The sequence below is a fragment of the Triticum aestivum genome, chromosome 4B (assembly GCF_018294505.1).
Source record: "Triticum aestivum cultivar Chinese Spring chromosome 4B, IWGSC CS RefSeq v2.1, whole genome shotgun sequence".
Taxonomy (NCBI): Eukaryota; Viridiplantae; Streptophyta; class Magnoliopsida; order Poales; family Poaceae; genus Triticum; species Triticum aestivum.
In genome coordinates, this window is record NC_057804.1 from 668,503,807 (window position 1) to 668,521,904 (window position 18,098).

Genomic DNA, 18,098 nt, shown 5'->3' on the forward strand with positions numbered 1-18,098 from the left:
GAGCGGCGCTAGAGATGGAAAATCTGCTCGAGCAGTTTAGGTGAAAGGATAATGATGTAGTTTTAATTTTTTTTTCTAATAATGAAAGTCGGACTCACTATAAAGATCGACGTGGGCTTAACTTTATGGAACTGGGCCTTATGACACGTAGGGCCCATCTGAAGCTTCTAGAGTGGTTAATCCTGTGGTTGAGAATGTGTGTGACAAAGCTGTGTTTGAGTATTTACTATCTAGGGAAGTATAAACAATTTACAATCTCACCGGACCCATGAGCCAATATCCTTGAATGTTTTTTTTCTGTTTGTGTGTATATGTCGCAAGTTTTCTTGTTTTATTTTAGGTTTGGTACTCTAGCTAGGTCTGGAATTGTTTTTTTGTTCTTTTTTCTTAATTTCGAAATCGAGGGATGTCTCAGTTTTTATTAAAAGAAATATTTGGTCCAAAGTTGAATGAGTATGTCATGCAGGGTTAAATCAAAAGATAAACTGATGAAACACATGATGCATTAGTGGATATATATGTAAATCACACGGGTGATTTGAAGACAAATTGAAAAACATGATGTGTTAGTTAAATAAATAAATATCATGATACAATTATAAGTAACCATGCAATAAACTATGTGTCCAAAACTTGCACTCACGGGCATTTTTGCTACTATTAATAAATTGGTAAAAATCAGAGGGTTAAACGGGCCCGAACCCCTCTTGCCCTCTCTCCTATAAAAGCCGCCCGCCTAGGGTTGGATCTCTGTGCTTTTACCCCTGAACCCCTCTTGCCCCCCGCACTCCATCGCCTCGCCTCGCCGCCGTTCCCCGCAACACCTAACGCCTCATCCTCCTCTCCAGATCAGATCTTACGCCCGCCCGCCCGAGGTGAGCACATGCTTGTACATCCCGATCAGCTTGGAGTTCGTTCCGATTGGTTGGTAGGCGCGGCGCTGGTTCGTAGGTCTGGGATCCAGCCAGCGTGGTCTCCCTCCGCCTCCGGAGTTGCTCATTCCAATTGTGGTTGGTAGGCGCGGCGCGGCGCCGTCTTGTATCCTGCCCGGCTCTGGATTTGAGTATTCATTCGTATGAGGAACCTACCTCGACTAGGATAGTAGGATTTAGTTAGGGTTTGTTTGGTAACACCACCTAGGCAGGGTTCGATTATCCGTAATAAGGAATCAATCTGACGTTTTAATTAGGGTTTGCTTGGTTGTGGTCAGATTTTGGTTTCTCAAATGGTGTATGAATTCTTCAACTGTGCCTGTACAGGATAGCTGGATAAGGTATTAATTTGGATGGAATTCATGCTATGTTGTTCGATTTCAGTTTATTAAAATTTTTTTATCAACTATTTGGAATTCATGTTCTAGCTCTGTTTGGATAGGTAACAATATTTTTTGGGATCCTAAAATATTTATGCACAGGCAGCACTTAACCTGCAGCTGCTGATTAATGTTGTAGTCATATGTGCTGCTTTCCAGCTCTCTTGTTTGGAAGTTTATTTATTTTATGTGATACTAATATTTGCCAACCAACCAATCTCTAGTCTTCTTCTTGAGGAGTTCTGTAAATGCTGGTTTGGTTTTCTGTCCTCACTATGCCCTTGCACATGGGATGCAATTTTTTATTTCCCAGCTGTTTAGTTTATTGTTTCCTTTGATGGTGAGGCATTAATTCTGGAGATGCAATTTTCTTGCTCACAATAATACAATGAATGATGGCATCTCTATGCTACTTTGAACCAAATTATATATATTCCCTCTGTTAATTATTTTTCTGTTTTGGGTGATTGAGTGTATTCATTCATTTTTCAGTATAGATGGTTGAATTGCTTTCACTTCATATTAATAACTATTCTGTCACACAATGGAAATTTGCTGCTGTCCTAACTAATTAAGTAGAAGCTTGGATTGCTGCTGTATGGTCTCTTCCTGACATTAAATCCTCCTCTGTTTGTGCTGTCTGAACCAGGTAGCAGCAACCAACTATTCTGCTGCTGCAGTCTTCTTCGCCGCCAAAAGGAAAAGATGCTCTACAAAATCCACTCCCATGCCGAAATCCAAGCCCTGCAGGCCTGCACCGATGAGCTGGGCCACTCCAATGAGGACATGCTTGTGAATCTTGTCTCTCTGGAGTCGGTGCGCATAGCGTGCGAGTCGTATGCACTCCTCTGGCCGCTGATCAAGGAGTTGTCCTGGGCATGCCCGAAGCTGGAAAACCTCTCGGTCGTGGCAGCCTTGTCGCTGGAAATCCAAAAGCTCGAGCATGATGTGTTACCCCAGCTCATGGTTCAGGAGGCCAAGCTGGAAAGGGGCGCCCTGCAAGCCGTCCTAGTCATGCAGAACTCAGCAGTTAAGCTCTTACATCTGGCGAAGTGCTATAAGGAAGCCTTGGGTAGATTGCAGGATCTGGTCTCACGCCGAGCCGAAGATGTGAGCATAATGCTAGATGATATTGTTGTTCATGTACTCGAAGGTAATTGCAACATTTTCTGGCTTCAGGCGCGTCTCCTGGTGCTGTTCCGGATGGTCACCATTATGTTGGAGACCCCGGTTTGTTTCTGTGATCCTGTTGAGTATTCTGATGAGTAGACTTATCAGCCAGCTCGAGGCTGTTGTGATGAGTATTTCTTTGGGGCGTGGCAAACAGTTTAGAATCAACCCTTTATGTTTGGATGTGTTATTAATGGATTTTAAATGATATGTATGTTGGGTAGTGTTTTCTCATTCTGTGTTACTTTCAGTCTTTTTTTTTGAGAAATACAGTCACATGGAGGTATTCGCTCTTTTTGGGGAATATATGCCAAAAGAATATAGTATCTTAGAAAAGAAATCCCAAATATAAGTCTTTTAAGAGGTTTCACTAAAAGACTACATACGGATGAATATAGGCATACTTTAGAATGTGGATGGATTCACTCATTTCGCTCCGTATATAGTTTTCTACTAGTGAAATCTCTTAAAAGACATATATTTAGGAACGGAGGGATCTGTGAGTGTCCATGATTAAAGCTTTGCAAATACCATAAACAAAACATCACCTTGTACATATAAAGTGATGATTATTTTTAAACTAACCGGTTTGGCAAGTAGTACTTCCTCCATAAATAAAGAAACATAAGAGTGTTTGGATTATCATTTCTTTAGAGAGGGAGTAGTATATATATATATAATTGAATTAATAATCTCTACTCCTAAAGTATCAGTTGGTAGTCTCCGTTCACCGGTTAATTTTCGTCCCACCAACACCGATTTTTTTCGTCCTCCCACCCAACCCCCGGGCCATCGAAAAAATAAGGGCTGGCTTAGCTATGCCCCCACAAAGTCAAGGGGCCAAACCTCCGATCGAAACAGAGAGAACCGGATGAAAAAAAATCTACGAAAAAAGACCTACGAAATTAAACCAGCGAAAAAAACGAATCGCACGCAGGTATACGAGCGATTCCTCCTTCCTTCGAACCACTCGCACGCTTGCTCCTTCCCTTCGCCCCCGCCGCTTGATCCCTTCGCCGCCGCCCTCCCACATCAAAGCCGCCACCGATATGCCCCGCCGGATCTCGCCTCAGCCCCGCCGTCTTGTGATCTGGAGTTCACAGCCTCCGCCGCCGATATCCTCGCATGCATTAGGGTTCCTGCACGCGTTAGGGTTCCTGCGCCGCCGCCACACAGTAGCTCGTCGACCAGCCCAGCGTCCTGCTGCTCCGCGCTTGCTTCCTTCGTCGGTCGCCTTTGGACCCCTCGCTTCGGACTCCGCGCCAAGCCGCCGCCTCTTCGCCGAGAAAGAGGGCTCCCGATCTCCGCCGTGGTCGACCATCAGCGCGACGGGCAGAGCACCCAGCCCGTAGGCTCATCCCCTTCTCCGATCCACTCCGGCAGCGGCCATCGTCGGTACGTTCCGCTCATGATATATTGGTGTAGGCTCATCCCCTTCTCTTTATCTAAAAAGGCTATTCTACATACGCCGAGGAGAAGATGCTCACCTTCTTGCCCCTCACCCTACCGTGATGTACGTGGATGAATCCGACGGCAACGACGACGACCTCGTAGGATCCAGCCACGGTTGTGCGGAATTTCGCGGGGACGAATCTACCTGGCCTCTCGTCCTATCCGCCGCCGGTAGAGGCATCCATGGCCGATGGTGTGAATTTTGGCTGGTTCCATGAGCACTTCGTTCCCTGCCGTGTAGTCTTCGTTGATTCGGGAAGATGGTGGTTGTCTGTTTAGCCATTTCAATCTGCTATTAATCATGCTCATTCTTGTTATATTCAGTTATATTGGAAACACCATCTGATTCAGTTATATTCTTGATCATGCTCATGCTCATCCTTATTCAAATAAGAATACTTCTATTTGGAGAGCTCGGGCGTCAGCTGTGTGGAAGCACCAGCTGATTTGTAACTGGTCGGAAGATGAGCTTCTCATACTCGCTGCCGTCGAAGCACAGCACCTCGCCGCCACTTATGTTGCTGTTGTTGTGCTGTAGGTCCTTGGGGTTGGGTGCGGCAACTCGCGACTCGAAGACATTTCGTGCATGTGCTCCCCTGCGCTTGGTGACCAATACATCTACTCCGTCGTGAACATGTGCTTCGTGTCATACAGGTCGCCGCCAAGGGTGAGCTCGTGCAGCGGTACAGGTATAGATGTGCATCCCATAAGGGCAGCTACATTTTCTTTCATAAAGTTATTTGTGTGAGTGCCCTGCATATTGAAGTAAACTGGATCGGCTAATCTTGAGTTCCTCCACCAAGTTATATTACTTCGACAAGAAAAAGTGCAGAAAGACCATATAAAGTACTCTGGTGACTCTCTCAATTGAACTAGAATTTTTTTAGATGCGTGAAACATGCACAACGATTTGCTCTATTGAGTCTATGTATGTTGAACTAGCACTCGAAATTATAGCTCATGCCGGTATGCTAATTTTCTCTTTCTCATATCAGCTCTCCTTCTTTTTGTCCATTTTTCTTCACTACTACCTGAAGGAAACTGTACTGGATAGCAGCCTATCATATATAGTTACATGTACCGAGTGATTTAGCTTCATTTTAATGATACTGTCAACAACTAACTACTGCTGCGACATATTTGATGCAACCTGTAAAATATTTTTTGTTTAATTTCAGCATATCATTTATATACTGAAGTCTTTTCTGGACATGTTGTCTAATTGCGTCATGTATGTTAGATATTTGTTCTATAATACTTGCCATTGACTATTTTTCTTTTATTTAGGTTATGTGCATTATTGATCAGCCAATCTTGAGAGAGAGATGGGTTGGCGTGAATGGGAAGAAAACTACATTGAATGGACAAGAAGTATGCCCTCAACTTTTTCATGGTATGTCTTACTTATTGTTCTTGTGATTTTTCCATCAGTTTCACTTTACATTTCTTCTTTGCTTTTTCATGGCATCGGGATGCCCACTGCCGACGGCGCTGCGTTGCTACCAAAGGGGCACCCTGCCGCGGCCGGGGACTCGCTGCTGTCGAAGCACGACACCTTGCCGTCATGTATGTTGGGTGTTGTGGTGCTGCAGGTCCTTGGGGTTGGGTGCGGCAACTCGAGACTCGAAGACGATCTTCTGTGGTAGGGCGTCGCCGGCGGCGGCGGCACCTGTATAGACCGTCTCGGTGTGACAGAAGAGTTCAGAGTTCACTCCGAGAAAGAATTGCTTTGCATGTACATTTGCTGAAAGACTGATGTGCTGAACTTTCGATGATTTCGATTGGTCTCTAACATAACCTTTATTCTTTTTGTTGATATGTCCAAAAGAGATCCTTATTTCACCTTTTGTTTATAGGTATTCAACTTGAGGAATTTCATACTTTTGGAGTGGAGCTATCAAATATATGTGTGCTCGATGTTGGTGTTTTAATCTGGATCTCTCGCTGAAGGTGCTCGATGTTGGTGTTTGAATACTGCTACCGTACTTCAAGGTCTGTAGCAGCTCTTACAATGGATTCTTTTTAATGACAGTACAATTTATTTTTGTTTCGATTTGGTATTGTTGTTCTGTTCACTTAACCCAGTCTGTAGCAGCAGCTTTTCATGTCGTTTCCTCGCCAACAAATGTCATAATTTATCACGTACGTGTGCAAATGGTTTTTTGGCTATAGTATGAGTATATGGTTCAGAGAAGTTCGGTCAGATGCAAAGCATGCTTAGCATCTCATAGTCGTAGGCTATTCCTTTTAAAATTGAAGCCATCCAGGTTTTCAATTATGGAGATGATTTGGAAACTCAGCATAGAAAATTATTTACTCTAATGCAGATTACACATATTAAGGCCTTTATTCTTTTATATTAAGGTCTCCAGTGCAAGCATTAGCCCATCTTTAGCTGCTCATAAGCAGTATCAGTGATATATATATATAAGTACACTCTTGCTAAGGTTAATCTTTGATATATATAATTCATTGCCTGGATATAGTTTGCTTTGAATGTTTTTTTGCTCTTTAGTCTATGAAGAATTGCAAGGAGGAGGATAATAGAGCAGCAACCAGAGCTGACAATTGGCCTGTAAATGCAGCAAAGTTCTCCTAGAGGTGTGATGTTGGTGGTGATTTTCTTATCCGGGGATATGGATGTGGCGGGTCTGTGGGCACCATGCTGACGCGGAGAAGGAGGTGCAGGTAGCGGGGCGCTTGAGGTGAGGTGGCTGCAGGGTCGCTCGAGAAGAACAGGCTCATCAGCACCACCTGGATGCCTTCGTCATCAGCAATGTGGACAAGGTGCAAAAGGGATATCTCCCTTACCTCTTATTCAGTCTGGAAAATTATGCAATGTTTGGTTTGGCAGATTTAACAATCGCTGGTTTGGAAATTTGTTACCTATAGAAGTATAGGAATAACATGACTAATATTTATTTAATTTATAGAGTTACTATTTTTTTTCTACAAAGTCATTTGTTACATTAGGAAGAACATCGTCTAAAATCTTGACAACATAAAGGAGCATAGAGTTAATAGATTATGAAATCCTGTAGTGCATCAGATGCACCCTTCACTAATTTTTGAACACATTTATATTATCCAGGTTCCGACCTCATTCGCTGTGATGTTTGTCTTTTTTATGTGGGCGAGGAAAACATTTTTAGGAGTGATACTCCCAAACTTTGATTTCTTGGTTGTCGAATCATGGTGCTGATTAAATTTTACTTAACCTTAATTAATCTATTTATATTGCGGCTTTGCCTTTTAGCTCATCTTTTAGTTTCTCTTCTCCACTTCACACAAGATTTTATTGTAGGCTACCAAGTACAGTTATACCACTTATACTCTTTCTATCTGATTATGCAAAGCTTGATCTATATTCATTGAACTTTGTTAGATAGTAGGCCCTCCTATTAGTGTGCCTAAATATAATTGTTTCTCTGTGTCTATAGTATCTTAGTCCAGTAGAATGAATGTTCTCGAGTAATTAGAGGTAGTTGGATCAAGTGAATGTCTGAATACCACTAAAATCGAAATCATAATTAAAAAATACTGACCTTTTTCTTCAGGGCGTCTGTTCCTCCTCCCATGGTCAGCACCACCACCTACTCTGAATCTCCGATCAAAATAGTATGAACTATTAAATAGGGAACTTAATGCTTATCATTGTTGATGTACATATGTACAACTAACGATGTTTGTGCTGCAACCAGCTTACTTTATTCCTTGCTGAAATTTATCTTGATTTATTTCACATCAGATAGTTCTGAACCTAGATGATCTCAATTAAGGTCATTGAAATTTGTTAAATTATTTTTATCCGCTCTTCTGAACGAGCGTATACGATGATCTGATTTGTATATCATATTACTGAGGCAGTGCTGGGCCATGCTGTGGTGAGAACATACGAGAGATAATTGGGGTGTGTGGCTGATTGCTTCATATGCTGCTAATGATATATGTAGACTGCTGATTGCTCCTGATATACAGTGTCGATTGCAGATGATAGTAGGATTGTACTCAATTTGATAGGTAAAGTGGGATGGCGGGATTGTATAGTGCTCATAAGCCAGTCCGGGCATTGTCCTTCCTCGAATGAATCTGAGACTACTCCTCATATGTTAATCAGTTGCTCCTCCCTAGCTTTGGTTTGGTCTGAACTTCAAAGTTTTCATCCACTCAATGTTGATTCAGTCAAAGATCTCTTGGAAAAATTATTTCGACAAGATTCACTCTATAATGTTGTTATCATTGTCCTCTGGAATATATGGAAGCGCAAAAACTCCAAGGTCTCCCGGGATGTTTTTGAGGAATTGCACATTACTGCTAGCAAGATTGCTGATGATTGATACCATGGTCCAACAGGTATTCACATGAAATTAATAAATGGCACCTTACGGATTGGAGTACTCTACTGTATCACCTATCTGGGAGATTTTAATTTTTTCCTTCTATTATTTCTCTTAATCCCTGTGTACTCATTGGACTTTGTATAGTTCTCAGTTTTATGAAGTGGTTCAGGCTGGTGTAAGCCGCCATAGTCCCAGTAAAAAAAGGCTACAAGCTTCGCTTCGGCCTTTCGGAACTAAATATTATGTAGTTTTATTGAGATTATTGATAGTGCTTCTCTACTATCAAAGAAGGTAATAGTCTCTTATGTGTTTCTTTTTGTCCTTTTGAATGCACTCCATTTTTTAGTGTATTAATTAACATCAAACCTCCCATTCTTTCTAGAGTGCTGATGTATTATTATTTTTAGCTTAACACATCTAACTTCCTATAGATTTCATGGTTTATGTAGATAAACTGAGCTAAGAATTTTTGTGAAGCTAAAGCTGGTGATAAGATGAAAGCCGCTATGTATATATTTGAAACAGTTAGATACATGCTTGACAAACTATATAGGGGTGATCAAAACCATGCAAAGCATTATGGGACAAGTTTCTCTACCTTAAATAAGTGTTCGTTCTCTCATGTTTACTATTCGTTTAAGGGTCATCAACCCGTGTGTTTATTTTCATTGACCAAGTTTTACATTTTTCTTCAGTAGTGTTCATTGTGCAGTTCTAGATTGTTAAGAGAGTAGAGTTTATTGATTTATTACATGGAGAGACCAGTAGTGTCGTAGTGGTCTTGACATAATTGCTAACATTTTCTACTAGCCAAAGTTTAATTGCACTAAATACAAATTAGAACATGCATAGACATTTATCTTCTTTCTACAGAATGGTTAGTGTAAACGTACTTTGAGTTGTACATGATTCTGTATCTGACCATTTTATCTCATATGTTGATGTGGTTGCAGATATGAACTTCAAATTATCCTGCAATGTATTGACTGCTCGGAGCTAACTTGACTACGCCAGTTTTCTTTTATGGCTCAAAGTAGTTAGTGTCCCCCCTTATTATGAGAGAGGTACTACTTCAAACATCTCTTCTTAATGTTTTATGTCATGGCATCCAGTATGAGGGAGTGTTAGTTGGCTTGACTTTCGTGGCACTCATTGATAACCTTTCAGTTTAGGAGTTTTTGTGGCCTCTTAATCCATGAGAGTATGCTCATGTTGAAGAAGTTAGTCATAATGAGGGGCACCATAAATGTTTGTTATCTGGCACAAATTCCTAATGAATATCACATGTGAACCTTTTACTGTTGTGTTATTCAAATTTCATTGTACTATTCATACAGTAAAATATGAGTGCCATGTCAGAATATGGTTCTCGATTTGAAAGATCATATTCGAAATTGCAGGTTCTATGGCAGTGGAGTAATGTTCGTAAATTATATATTGCTTTCAAGTTTGGAGCTGGAATAATATATGTGCTGCATTCAGTTATAGTCTTATAGATATACATGAACATCCATTGTATATTTCTTGCAAGACATGGTAACTACTATTATTTTGATTGTTTCCGTGAACTATTTTGACCTTGATTAAGAAGTAGAAAGTTTTTAGCCTCGTAGGTTGTTTGATCTACTATATCAAGGGGCACTTGGCTTCTCATGGCTCTCCTCGCATTTGCGAAAACAAAGTTAGTACACACTACCTAGAGCTCTGGAAATTAGAACTGAAAAATGGTCATGCGGTTTATTAGCTGATATAAATCATGCACAATCCTCTACATTTAAAAATAAACCGGACACAAAGCAGTATACTTTTTTCCGAGTACTACCTTGAGAGAGCCAAGGGGTTCTGCATTTTATAAAGAAGAAGAAAGCTGCCCGGTTCCATACATGCTTATCTGAGAAATATATCTTATCTATTTAGTGGAAACCAGGCAAAAACCTACAGATACAAAAGGCACAAAGTCCCCCACCGGTTGTGACCGAACTACTGTTTTTGGAAATATCACATGAGCTAGATTACTAACATTGATGTAATGCTTGTATGGCAACCTATTCCTTTATCGGTTCAATTACAGAGTTTTGTTATTATGTGAATGGCGTAATGGAGAGCTAAGAAAAAACAAGGTAACAGTTAGTGTTACTCTTGCGAGGTAGTTTCAATCATATCATTGTTTGCTTTCCCTTTTCTCCTGCCTAGGTATGTACAATTATTCCAACCCAGGTTTCTTTCAAGAAGGATATGGGTATGTATTTGAGGAATGTCTACATGATAAAACACACCTTCAAGTTTGGTGATAGTTATGCTATCAAACTTACAATGGGGGTCTTAATCTGTATTTTTAATAGAGCACTGGGTTCATTGGTGAGACTTGTAAGGATATGCCTAGGCTAAAGATGGCTGCTATGTCGGTACCAAGTGGCATGTGTTTAAATGGAGTATCCTTGTCAGGAGAGCTGATTTCTGAAATATCGTACTTTATGGGTGCAAGGATTCACCATGTTGCGGTCTTCGTCAGCGGAGTGGTCTCCTAGGAATTAGTCAAGGCCGCTATGTTGTTTTAAGCTGATATTCTATCGTACTTGTATATATTTTTTTGCTTATCTAGCTGTTTGCTATGCAGTTCTCGTTGTTGGTGGGAACATTTGTTGTCTAAGATCGACCTCAAATATCTGGTGGCACTATAGCATGGCTTTTGATATTCTAATGTATATCTCTTACAAAATATTTCAAGAGCCCATGGCAATGCACGGGCATTATACTAGTGTAAGTAAGGATGGAGATGAAGATGGTGTGGCGACAAGGATATAACAAAACGCCTGGTTCCTTCAGCCAAAAGTTGGCGACGTTCCTTGTTACACACGCTCCGCCCAACAAATGCTCCAAAAGCCAAAATACAATTCCTCAAAAAACGGCCAAAGACTACTTCCCCACATGGAAAAGAAATACGCACATGGCGTTACAATGTTGGCTACTCATGTCTGAGTTCCTAAACCCTTGCAAAACAGAAAGAAAGGTTGTTTGCTAAACAAAAGAAAGGCCAACACAATCCTATCCAAACACTCCACATTTTTACTATGTGGCAAAAATATGCAACTTTTTTTTGTTTTTAGGTACATACCAATTTTTTAAAAATAACACAATTTTTTTATGTTCACACGCCAAGGTATTTTGTACACATGGCAAAATTTTCCGAAGAAGAAAAATCTCACGACCCCATGGATAATTCATAACTTTTTGTCTTTCAAACAGGGCAATTTTAAGTCATTTTGTAATGCTATTGTGGCAAACGATGGGATTTTTAATCAATTTTCATGGAGAATTTGGGATTCTTTTCCCTACTTTTCCACATGGCAATTTTATTATGATTAAAATGGAGATCCTATTATTCAAAACATGGCAGCTTTACTATTAAGAGCATGGCAATTTAAGTATGATAGAATCTCCTCCCCTGCTCGGTCTACCCCACATGCATGGCGTATAACATCCTTTAGCCCCAACTGCCGCCAAACCTCTCTAGCCTTATGGCATCGAAATAGTACATGAAACACATCTTCTGCTCCTTGTTTACATGCAGGACACGTCGGCCGGACTGGGATGTGTCTATTAGCAAGAACCACATTGCATGGCAGTGTTCCGTGTAAGGTTCTCCAAAGAAAATTTTTAACTTTCGCCGGACAATTCAGTTTCCAAACCTTTTCGCATGTTGGGTTAGCACTAGTGGCTCCCAAACCATCTGTCCTCTGCAATTTACGGCCATGCTGAAAGTACCATAGAGCATGGTAGGCCGATTTCACTGTAAAAATTCCATGTTTATTTAAACTCCATGCTACAAAGTCACTCATATCATGTGTAGGTAGTGGTAAAGCAAGGACCCGTTCCACATCAATCGGCCAGAAGGTTTGCTCCACACGTGGCACATCCCAGTGACCTGTAGCTGGATCAATTAAATCACTCACCTTTGATAGTAACTGGTTACCTCTTGGGGTAATAATCATTCTGGATGGTGAGTTAGGAATCCGCGCATCCCTCCAAATATTTATTTTTTCACCATCCCCTACTCTCCAAATGTATCCATGTTTCAGGGTATTCACCCCCACTAGTAGAAAAGGGGGCAATGGTCTAGGCCGGGTCAGCCCATTAGTCCCGGTTCTGCCACGAACCGGGACCAATGAAGGTATTTGTCCCGGTTCGTGATCCCAGGGGGCCGGCCGGGGCCTCGTGGGCATTGGTCCTGGTTCGTCTGGCCCTTTTGGTCCCGGTTGGTGGGATGAACTGGGACCAATGGGCCTCGCTCCTGGCCCACCACCATTGGTCCCGGTTGGTGGCTTGAACCGGGACCAAAGGCTCCCCTTTAGTCCTGGTTCATGCCACCAACCGGGACCAATGAGGTGCCTATATATACCCCCTCGCGTAAGAGCAGAGCACACTGCTCTATTTTTTCTCGCCACCGAGGGGGAGAGGGCTTGGTGGTGCTCTAGCTCACCTCCTATGCACACAAGGTGTTCGATGGAATGCCCGAGCCACACTACTTAAGCTTTCTCCTCTCCAAGCTCGACCTCCAAGCTCCTTTTTCCTAAATATTTGTCTAGGTTTAGCAGTCCGTCACGCCCCGTCCCCGTCTTCACCGCCGTCGATCACCCGCGCCGATCTCATCGCCGGCACCACCGTGGTGAGCCTCTTGTTCTTATCTTCTTTCCGAAAGGAAAAATATTCTTACTTGTATGTTTAGATAGATACTTGTATTATTTTCTTACATTTATTATTGCATCTTATATAGTGCGATGGTTTTGGTATCCGCCCCCGTCGGCCCTCGTCCTGTCTATGATTCGGATGTGGTATATATTATCTTTTCATAACTATTGGTTCATTTATTGTTTATGAAAATTATGCCGACCAACGTGACATAGATTTTATTTATCTAGGAGGTTGTTGAACCGGAAATTCCAAGCTACCCTATTGTCGAGAGGTTAAATTTAGTTGAAGAAGAAAACAATTTCTTGAAGGAAAAAATAAAAAAAACTTGAGGAGGAGAATATGATATTGGAGTTGCATGTTGCGGATGTCGTCGATGATCACAAGATCAAGATGGATGCAATGCGCTTGAAGATTAGAAAGATTAGAAAATATGTCATTCATACCGAGGCTTGGTATCATTATGCCATTGGATCAGTTGTTACCTTGGTTGCGATTATGATCGCATTTGTTTTCGCATTGAAATGTTTTACATAGTTTCAATGTATGGTTTAATTAATTTAGATGCTCTGCAGAGCTTTATGTTGTTAGATGAGAACTATGTATGTACTTTGGTTTTGATGTGATGATGAACTTCTATTAATTTGGTCACTTAATTATCTATTCATGATGTTCTATAATGATTTTTGACACACTTAATTATATATAATGCACGCAGATGAACCGGCAATGGATGTATAGTGATAGACACACCTCCGAGTACATTAAGGGCGTGCATGATTTTCTCGAAGTGGCCGAGGCAAACAAGCAGAATGGTTTTATGTGTTGTCCATGCCCTATATGTGGGAATACGAAGTCTTACTCTGACCGGAAAATCCTTCACACCCACCTACTTTACAAGGGTTTCATGCCACACTATAATGTTTGGACGAGGCACAGAGAAATAGGGGTTATGATGGAAGACGGCAAAGAAGAAGAGTACGATGACAACTATGTGCCCCCTGAATACGGTGATGCTACTGAACATCAAGAGGAACCAGACGATGTGCACGATGATGCTGCAACAGGCGAAGCTGCTGAAGATCAAGAGGAACCAGACGATGTGCCCGATGATGATGATCTCCGCCGGGTCATTGTCGATGCAAGGACGCAATGCGAAAGTCAAAAGGAGAAGCTGAAGTTCGATCGCATGTTAGAGGATCACAAAAAAGGGTTGTACCCCAATTGCGAAGATGGCAACACAAAGCTCGGTACCGTACTAGAATTGCTGCAGTAGAAGGCAAAGAATGCTGTGCCTGATGAAGGATTTGAGAAGCTACTGAAAATATTGAAGAAGAAGCTTCCAAAGGATAACGAATTGCCCGACAGTACATACGCAGCAAAGAAGGTCGTATTCCCTCTAGGATTAGAGGTGCAGAAGATACATGCATGCCCTAATGACTTCATCCTCTACCGCGGTGCATACAAGGATCTGAACGCATGCCCGGTATGCGGTGCATTGCGGTATAAGATCAGACGAGATGACCCTAGTGATGTTGATGGCGAGCCTCCCAGGAAGAGGGACCCTGTGAAGGTGATGTGGTATGCTCCTATAATACCACGGTTGAAACGTCTGTTCAGAAATGGAGAGCATGCCAAGTTGATGTGATGGCACAGTGAGGACCGTAAGAAAGACGGGAAGTTGAGAGCACCCGCTGACGGGTCGCAGTGGAGAAAAATTGAGAGAAAGTACTGGGATGAGTTTGCAAAGGACCCAAGGAACGTATGGTTTGCTTTAAGCACGGATGGCATTAATCCTTTCGGGGAGCAGAGCAGCAATCACAGCACCTGGCCCGTGACTCTATGTATGTATAACCTTCCTCTCTGGATGTGCATGAAGCGGAAGTTCATTATGATGCCAGTTCTCATCCAAGGCCCTAAGCAACCCGGCAACGACATTGATGTGTACATACGTGGAATGGAAACGGTGTACGTACGTGGGATGAGCACAAACAGGAGGAATTTGACCTAAAGGCGTTGCTGTTCGTGACCATCAACGATTGGCCCGCTCTCAGTAACCTTTCAGGACAGACAAACAAGGGATACCATGCATGCACGCACTGTTTACTTGACACCGATAGTATATACCTGGGAAGCTGCAGGAAGAATGTGTACCTGGGCCATCGTCGATTTCTTCCGACCAACCATCAATGTCGAAAGAAAGGCAAGCATTTCAAAGGCGAGGCAGATCACCGGAAGAAGCCCGGCATGCGTACCGGTGATCACGTACTTGCTATGGTCAATGATTTACACGTAATCTTTGGAAAGGGTCCCGGCGGACTAGCTGTTCCGAATGACGCTGAGAAACACGCACCCATGTGGAAGAAGAAATCTATATTTTGGGACCTACCCTACTGGAAAGACCTAGAGGTCCGCTCTTCGATCGACGTGATGCACGTGATGAAGAACCTTTGCGTGAACCTGCTAGGCTTCTTGGGCGTGTATGGGAAGACAAAAGATACACCTGAGGCACGGGAGGACCTGCAATGCTTGCACGAAAAAGAGGGCATGCCTCCAAAGCAGTATGAAGGTCCTGCCAGCTACGCTCTTACGAAAGAAGAGAAAGAAATCTTCTTTGAATGCCTGCTCATTATGAAGATCCCGACTGGCTTCTCGTCGAGTATAAAGGGAATAATAAATATGCCAGAGAAAAAGTTCCAGAACCTAAAGTCTCATGACTGCCACGTGATTATGATGCAACTGCTTCCGGTTGCATTGAGGGGGCTTCTACCGGAAAACGTCCGATTAGCCATTGTGAAGCTATGTGCATTCCTCAATGCAATATCTCAGAAGGTGATCGATCCAGAAATCGTACCAACGCTAAGGAGTGATGTGGCGCAATGTCTTGTCAGTTTCGAGCTGGTGTTCCCACCATCCTTCTTCAATATCATGACGCACGTCCTAGTTCATCTAGTCGACGAGATTGTCATTCTGGGGCCCGTATTTCTACACAATATGTTCCCCTTTGAGAGGTTCATGGGAGCCCTAAAGAAATATGTCCGTAACCGCGCTAGGCCAGAAGGAAGCATCTCCATGGGCCATCAAACAGAGGATATCATCGGGTTTTGTGTTGACTTCATTCCTGGCCTTAAGAAGATAGGTCTCCCTAAATTGCGGTATGAGTGGAGACTGACTGGAAAAGGCACGCTTGGAAGGGACTCAATAATATGCAGGGACGGATATTCTTGGTCTCAAGCACACTACACAGTTCTACAGAACTCTACCTTGGTGACCCCGTATGTCGATGAACACAAGAACAGTCTGCGCTCCAAACACCCGGAGCAGTGCGACGACTGGATTACATGTGAACACATCAGGACTTTCAGCAGTTGGTTGGAAACACGTCTCAGAGGTGACAGCACTGTTTGTGGTGAGCTGTACTTGTTGTCCAGGGGACCATCTTCGACTGTAATGAATTGGAAAGGATACGAGATAAATGGGAATACATTTTACACAATTGACCAAGATCAAAAGAGCACCAACCAAAACAGCGGTGTCCGCTTTGATGCAACAACCGAGAGGGGAAAGGACACATATTATGGTTACATAGTGGACATATGGGAACTTGACTATGGACATAATTTTAAGGTCCCTTTGTTTAAGTGCAAATGGGTCAGTCTGTCAGGAGGCGGGGTACAGGTAGACCCACAGTACGGAATGACAACAGTGGATCTGAAAAATCTTGGGTACACTGACGAACCGTTCGTCCTAGCCAATGATGTGGCACAGGTTATCTATGTGAAGGACATGTCTACCAGACCGAGAAAAAGAAAAGATAAGGAAGAGAATACATCATACGATGAGCCAAAGCGCCACACAGTTCTTTCAGGAAAAAGGGACATCCTGGGAGTGGAGGGCAAGACAGACATGTCTGAAGAGTATGAAAAGTTTCATGAAATTCCTCCCTTCAAAGTCAAGGCTGACCCAAGCATCCTGATAAACGATGAAGATTATCCATGGTTACGGCGCAATAAGCAAATGACACAAGCGAAGAAAAAGTGAAGACTTTCTCCCGCAACTATTATGATGATACCATGCCAACTTTGTAACAGACGAGTATGATACCATTGTCCGCTTTGTACATGCACATGCTATGCCAACTTTTCCAGAGTTCATTTTAAAACTAAGAAATCACTAAAAAACTATAAGCATTTAGTTCTAAGTAGAAATGAAAAAATAAATAGCAAAAAAGAAAAAAAATGCCACCTACTGGGCCAGCACGGCCTGAATATGACTAGAAACCTAACCATGGGCCAGGATTCAGGCCCGCAGCAGGCCCAGTAGGCCCACAGGCATTGCAGTGTCCGATTAGGCCCGTAAGCCAACAGTTCAGAGGAGTTCGAAAGGGAACACAGAGCAGGGCTTATAAACAGGTGCGGGAGCTCTTCGGCTAGCGAGGTGGGACTAAAAATCCCACCACCGCGCCAGCGCAAGGCCTTTGGTCCCGGTTGGTGGCACCAACCGGGACTAAAGGGCGCATTGGTCCCGGTTCGTGGCACAAACCGGGACCAATGCCCCCTTTTGTCCCGGTTGGTGCCACCAACCAGGACCAAAGGCCGCCTCTTCCCGCCCTTTGGGCTGCTGAAAAGAGGCCTTTGGTCCCGGTTGGTGGCACCAACCGGGACTAAAGGGGGACATTGGTCCCGGTTTGTGCCACGAACCGGGACCAATGCTCGTTCTATATATACAACACTTGTGAAAATTTTGGTTCAGTTTCTTCGATCCCGCCCCGACGATGCCGCCAGGCTGCCCCTCTCTGTGCCTCGCTATCGCCGCCGTTGCCCCTGCCCCGCCCCCGAGCCCACGCCGACGCCGTCCGCCACCCCCGAGCGCGCCCTGCCTCGCCGTCGTCGCCGGTCGCCCGTCCGCCGCCCCTAAGCACCTCCTACGCCCCCGAGCCCGTCCGCCGCCCCCGAGCGCGCCCTGCCTCACCGTCGTCGCCGGCCGCCCGTCCGCAGCCCCCGAGCACCCCTGCGCCCCCGAGCCCGTCCGCCGCCCCTGAGAGCGCCCCGCCGTCGCCCTCGCCCTCGCCCTCGCCGACCCCGAGCCCGTCTTCGTCGCCGTCGCCCCCGACACCGGCTGCCCGCGTCTCCTCC

The 18,098-nt window shown here is 43.6% G+C and overlaps 1 protein-coding gene and 1 long non-coding RNA gene across 3 annotated transcripts; both read left to right on the plus strand.

Moving 5' to 3' along the window:
• The first annotated feature begins 754 nt into the window (after positions 1-754).
• Positions 755-2,716, plus strand: LOC123089838 (uncharacterized). Its single transcript, XM_044511406.1, has 2 exons — positions 755-875; positions 1,962-2,716. Exon 2 carries the CDS (start codon positions 2,018-2,020, stop codon positions 2,579-2,581), a length of 564 nt encoding a protein of 187 aa, XP_044367341.1. The 5' UTR covers positions 755-875; positions 1,962-2,017; the 3' UTR covers positions 2,582-2,716.
• A 2,922-nt stretch (positions 2,717-5,638) lies between these two features.
• On the plus strand, positions 5,639-8,449 carry LOC123089839 (uncharacterized). Of its 2 annotated transcripts, XR_006442389.1 has the most exons (5): positions 5,639-5,718; positions 5,791-5,926; positions 6,520-6,721; positions 7,955-8,287; positions 8,419-8,449. It is a non-coding gene; the product is annotated as an uncharacterized lncRNA (long non-coding RNA). The 2 variants fall into 2 exon arrangements; XR_006442388.1 differs by lacking the exon at positions 8,419-8,449 and having other exon boundaries at positions 7,955-8,366.
• Positions 8,450-18,098: the final 9,649 nt, after the last annotated feature.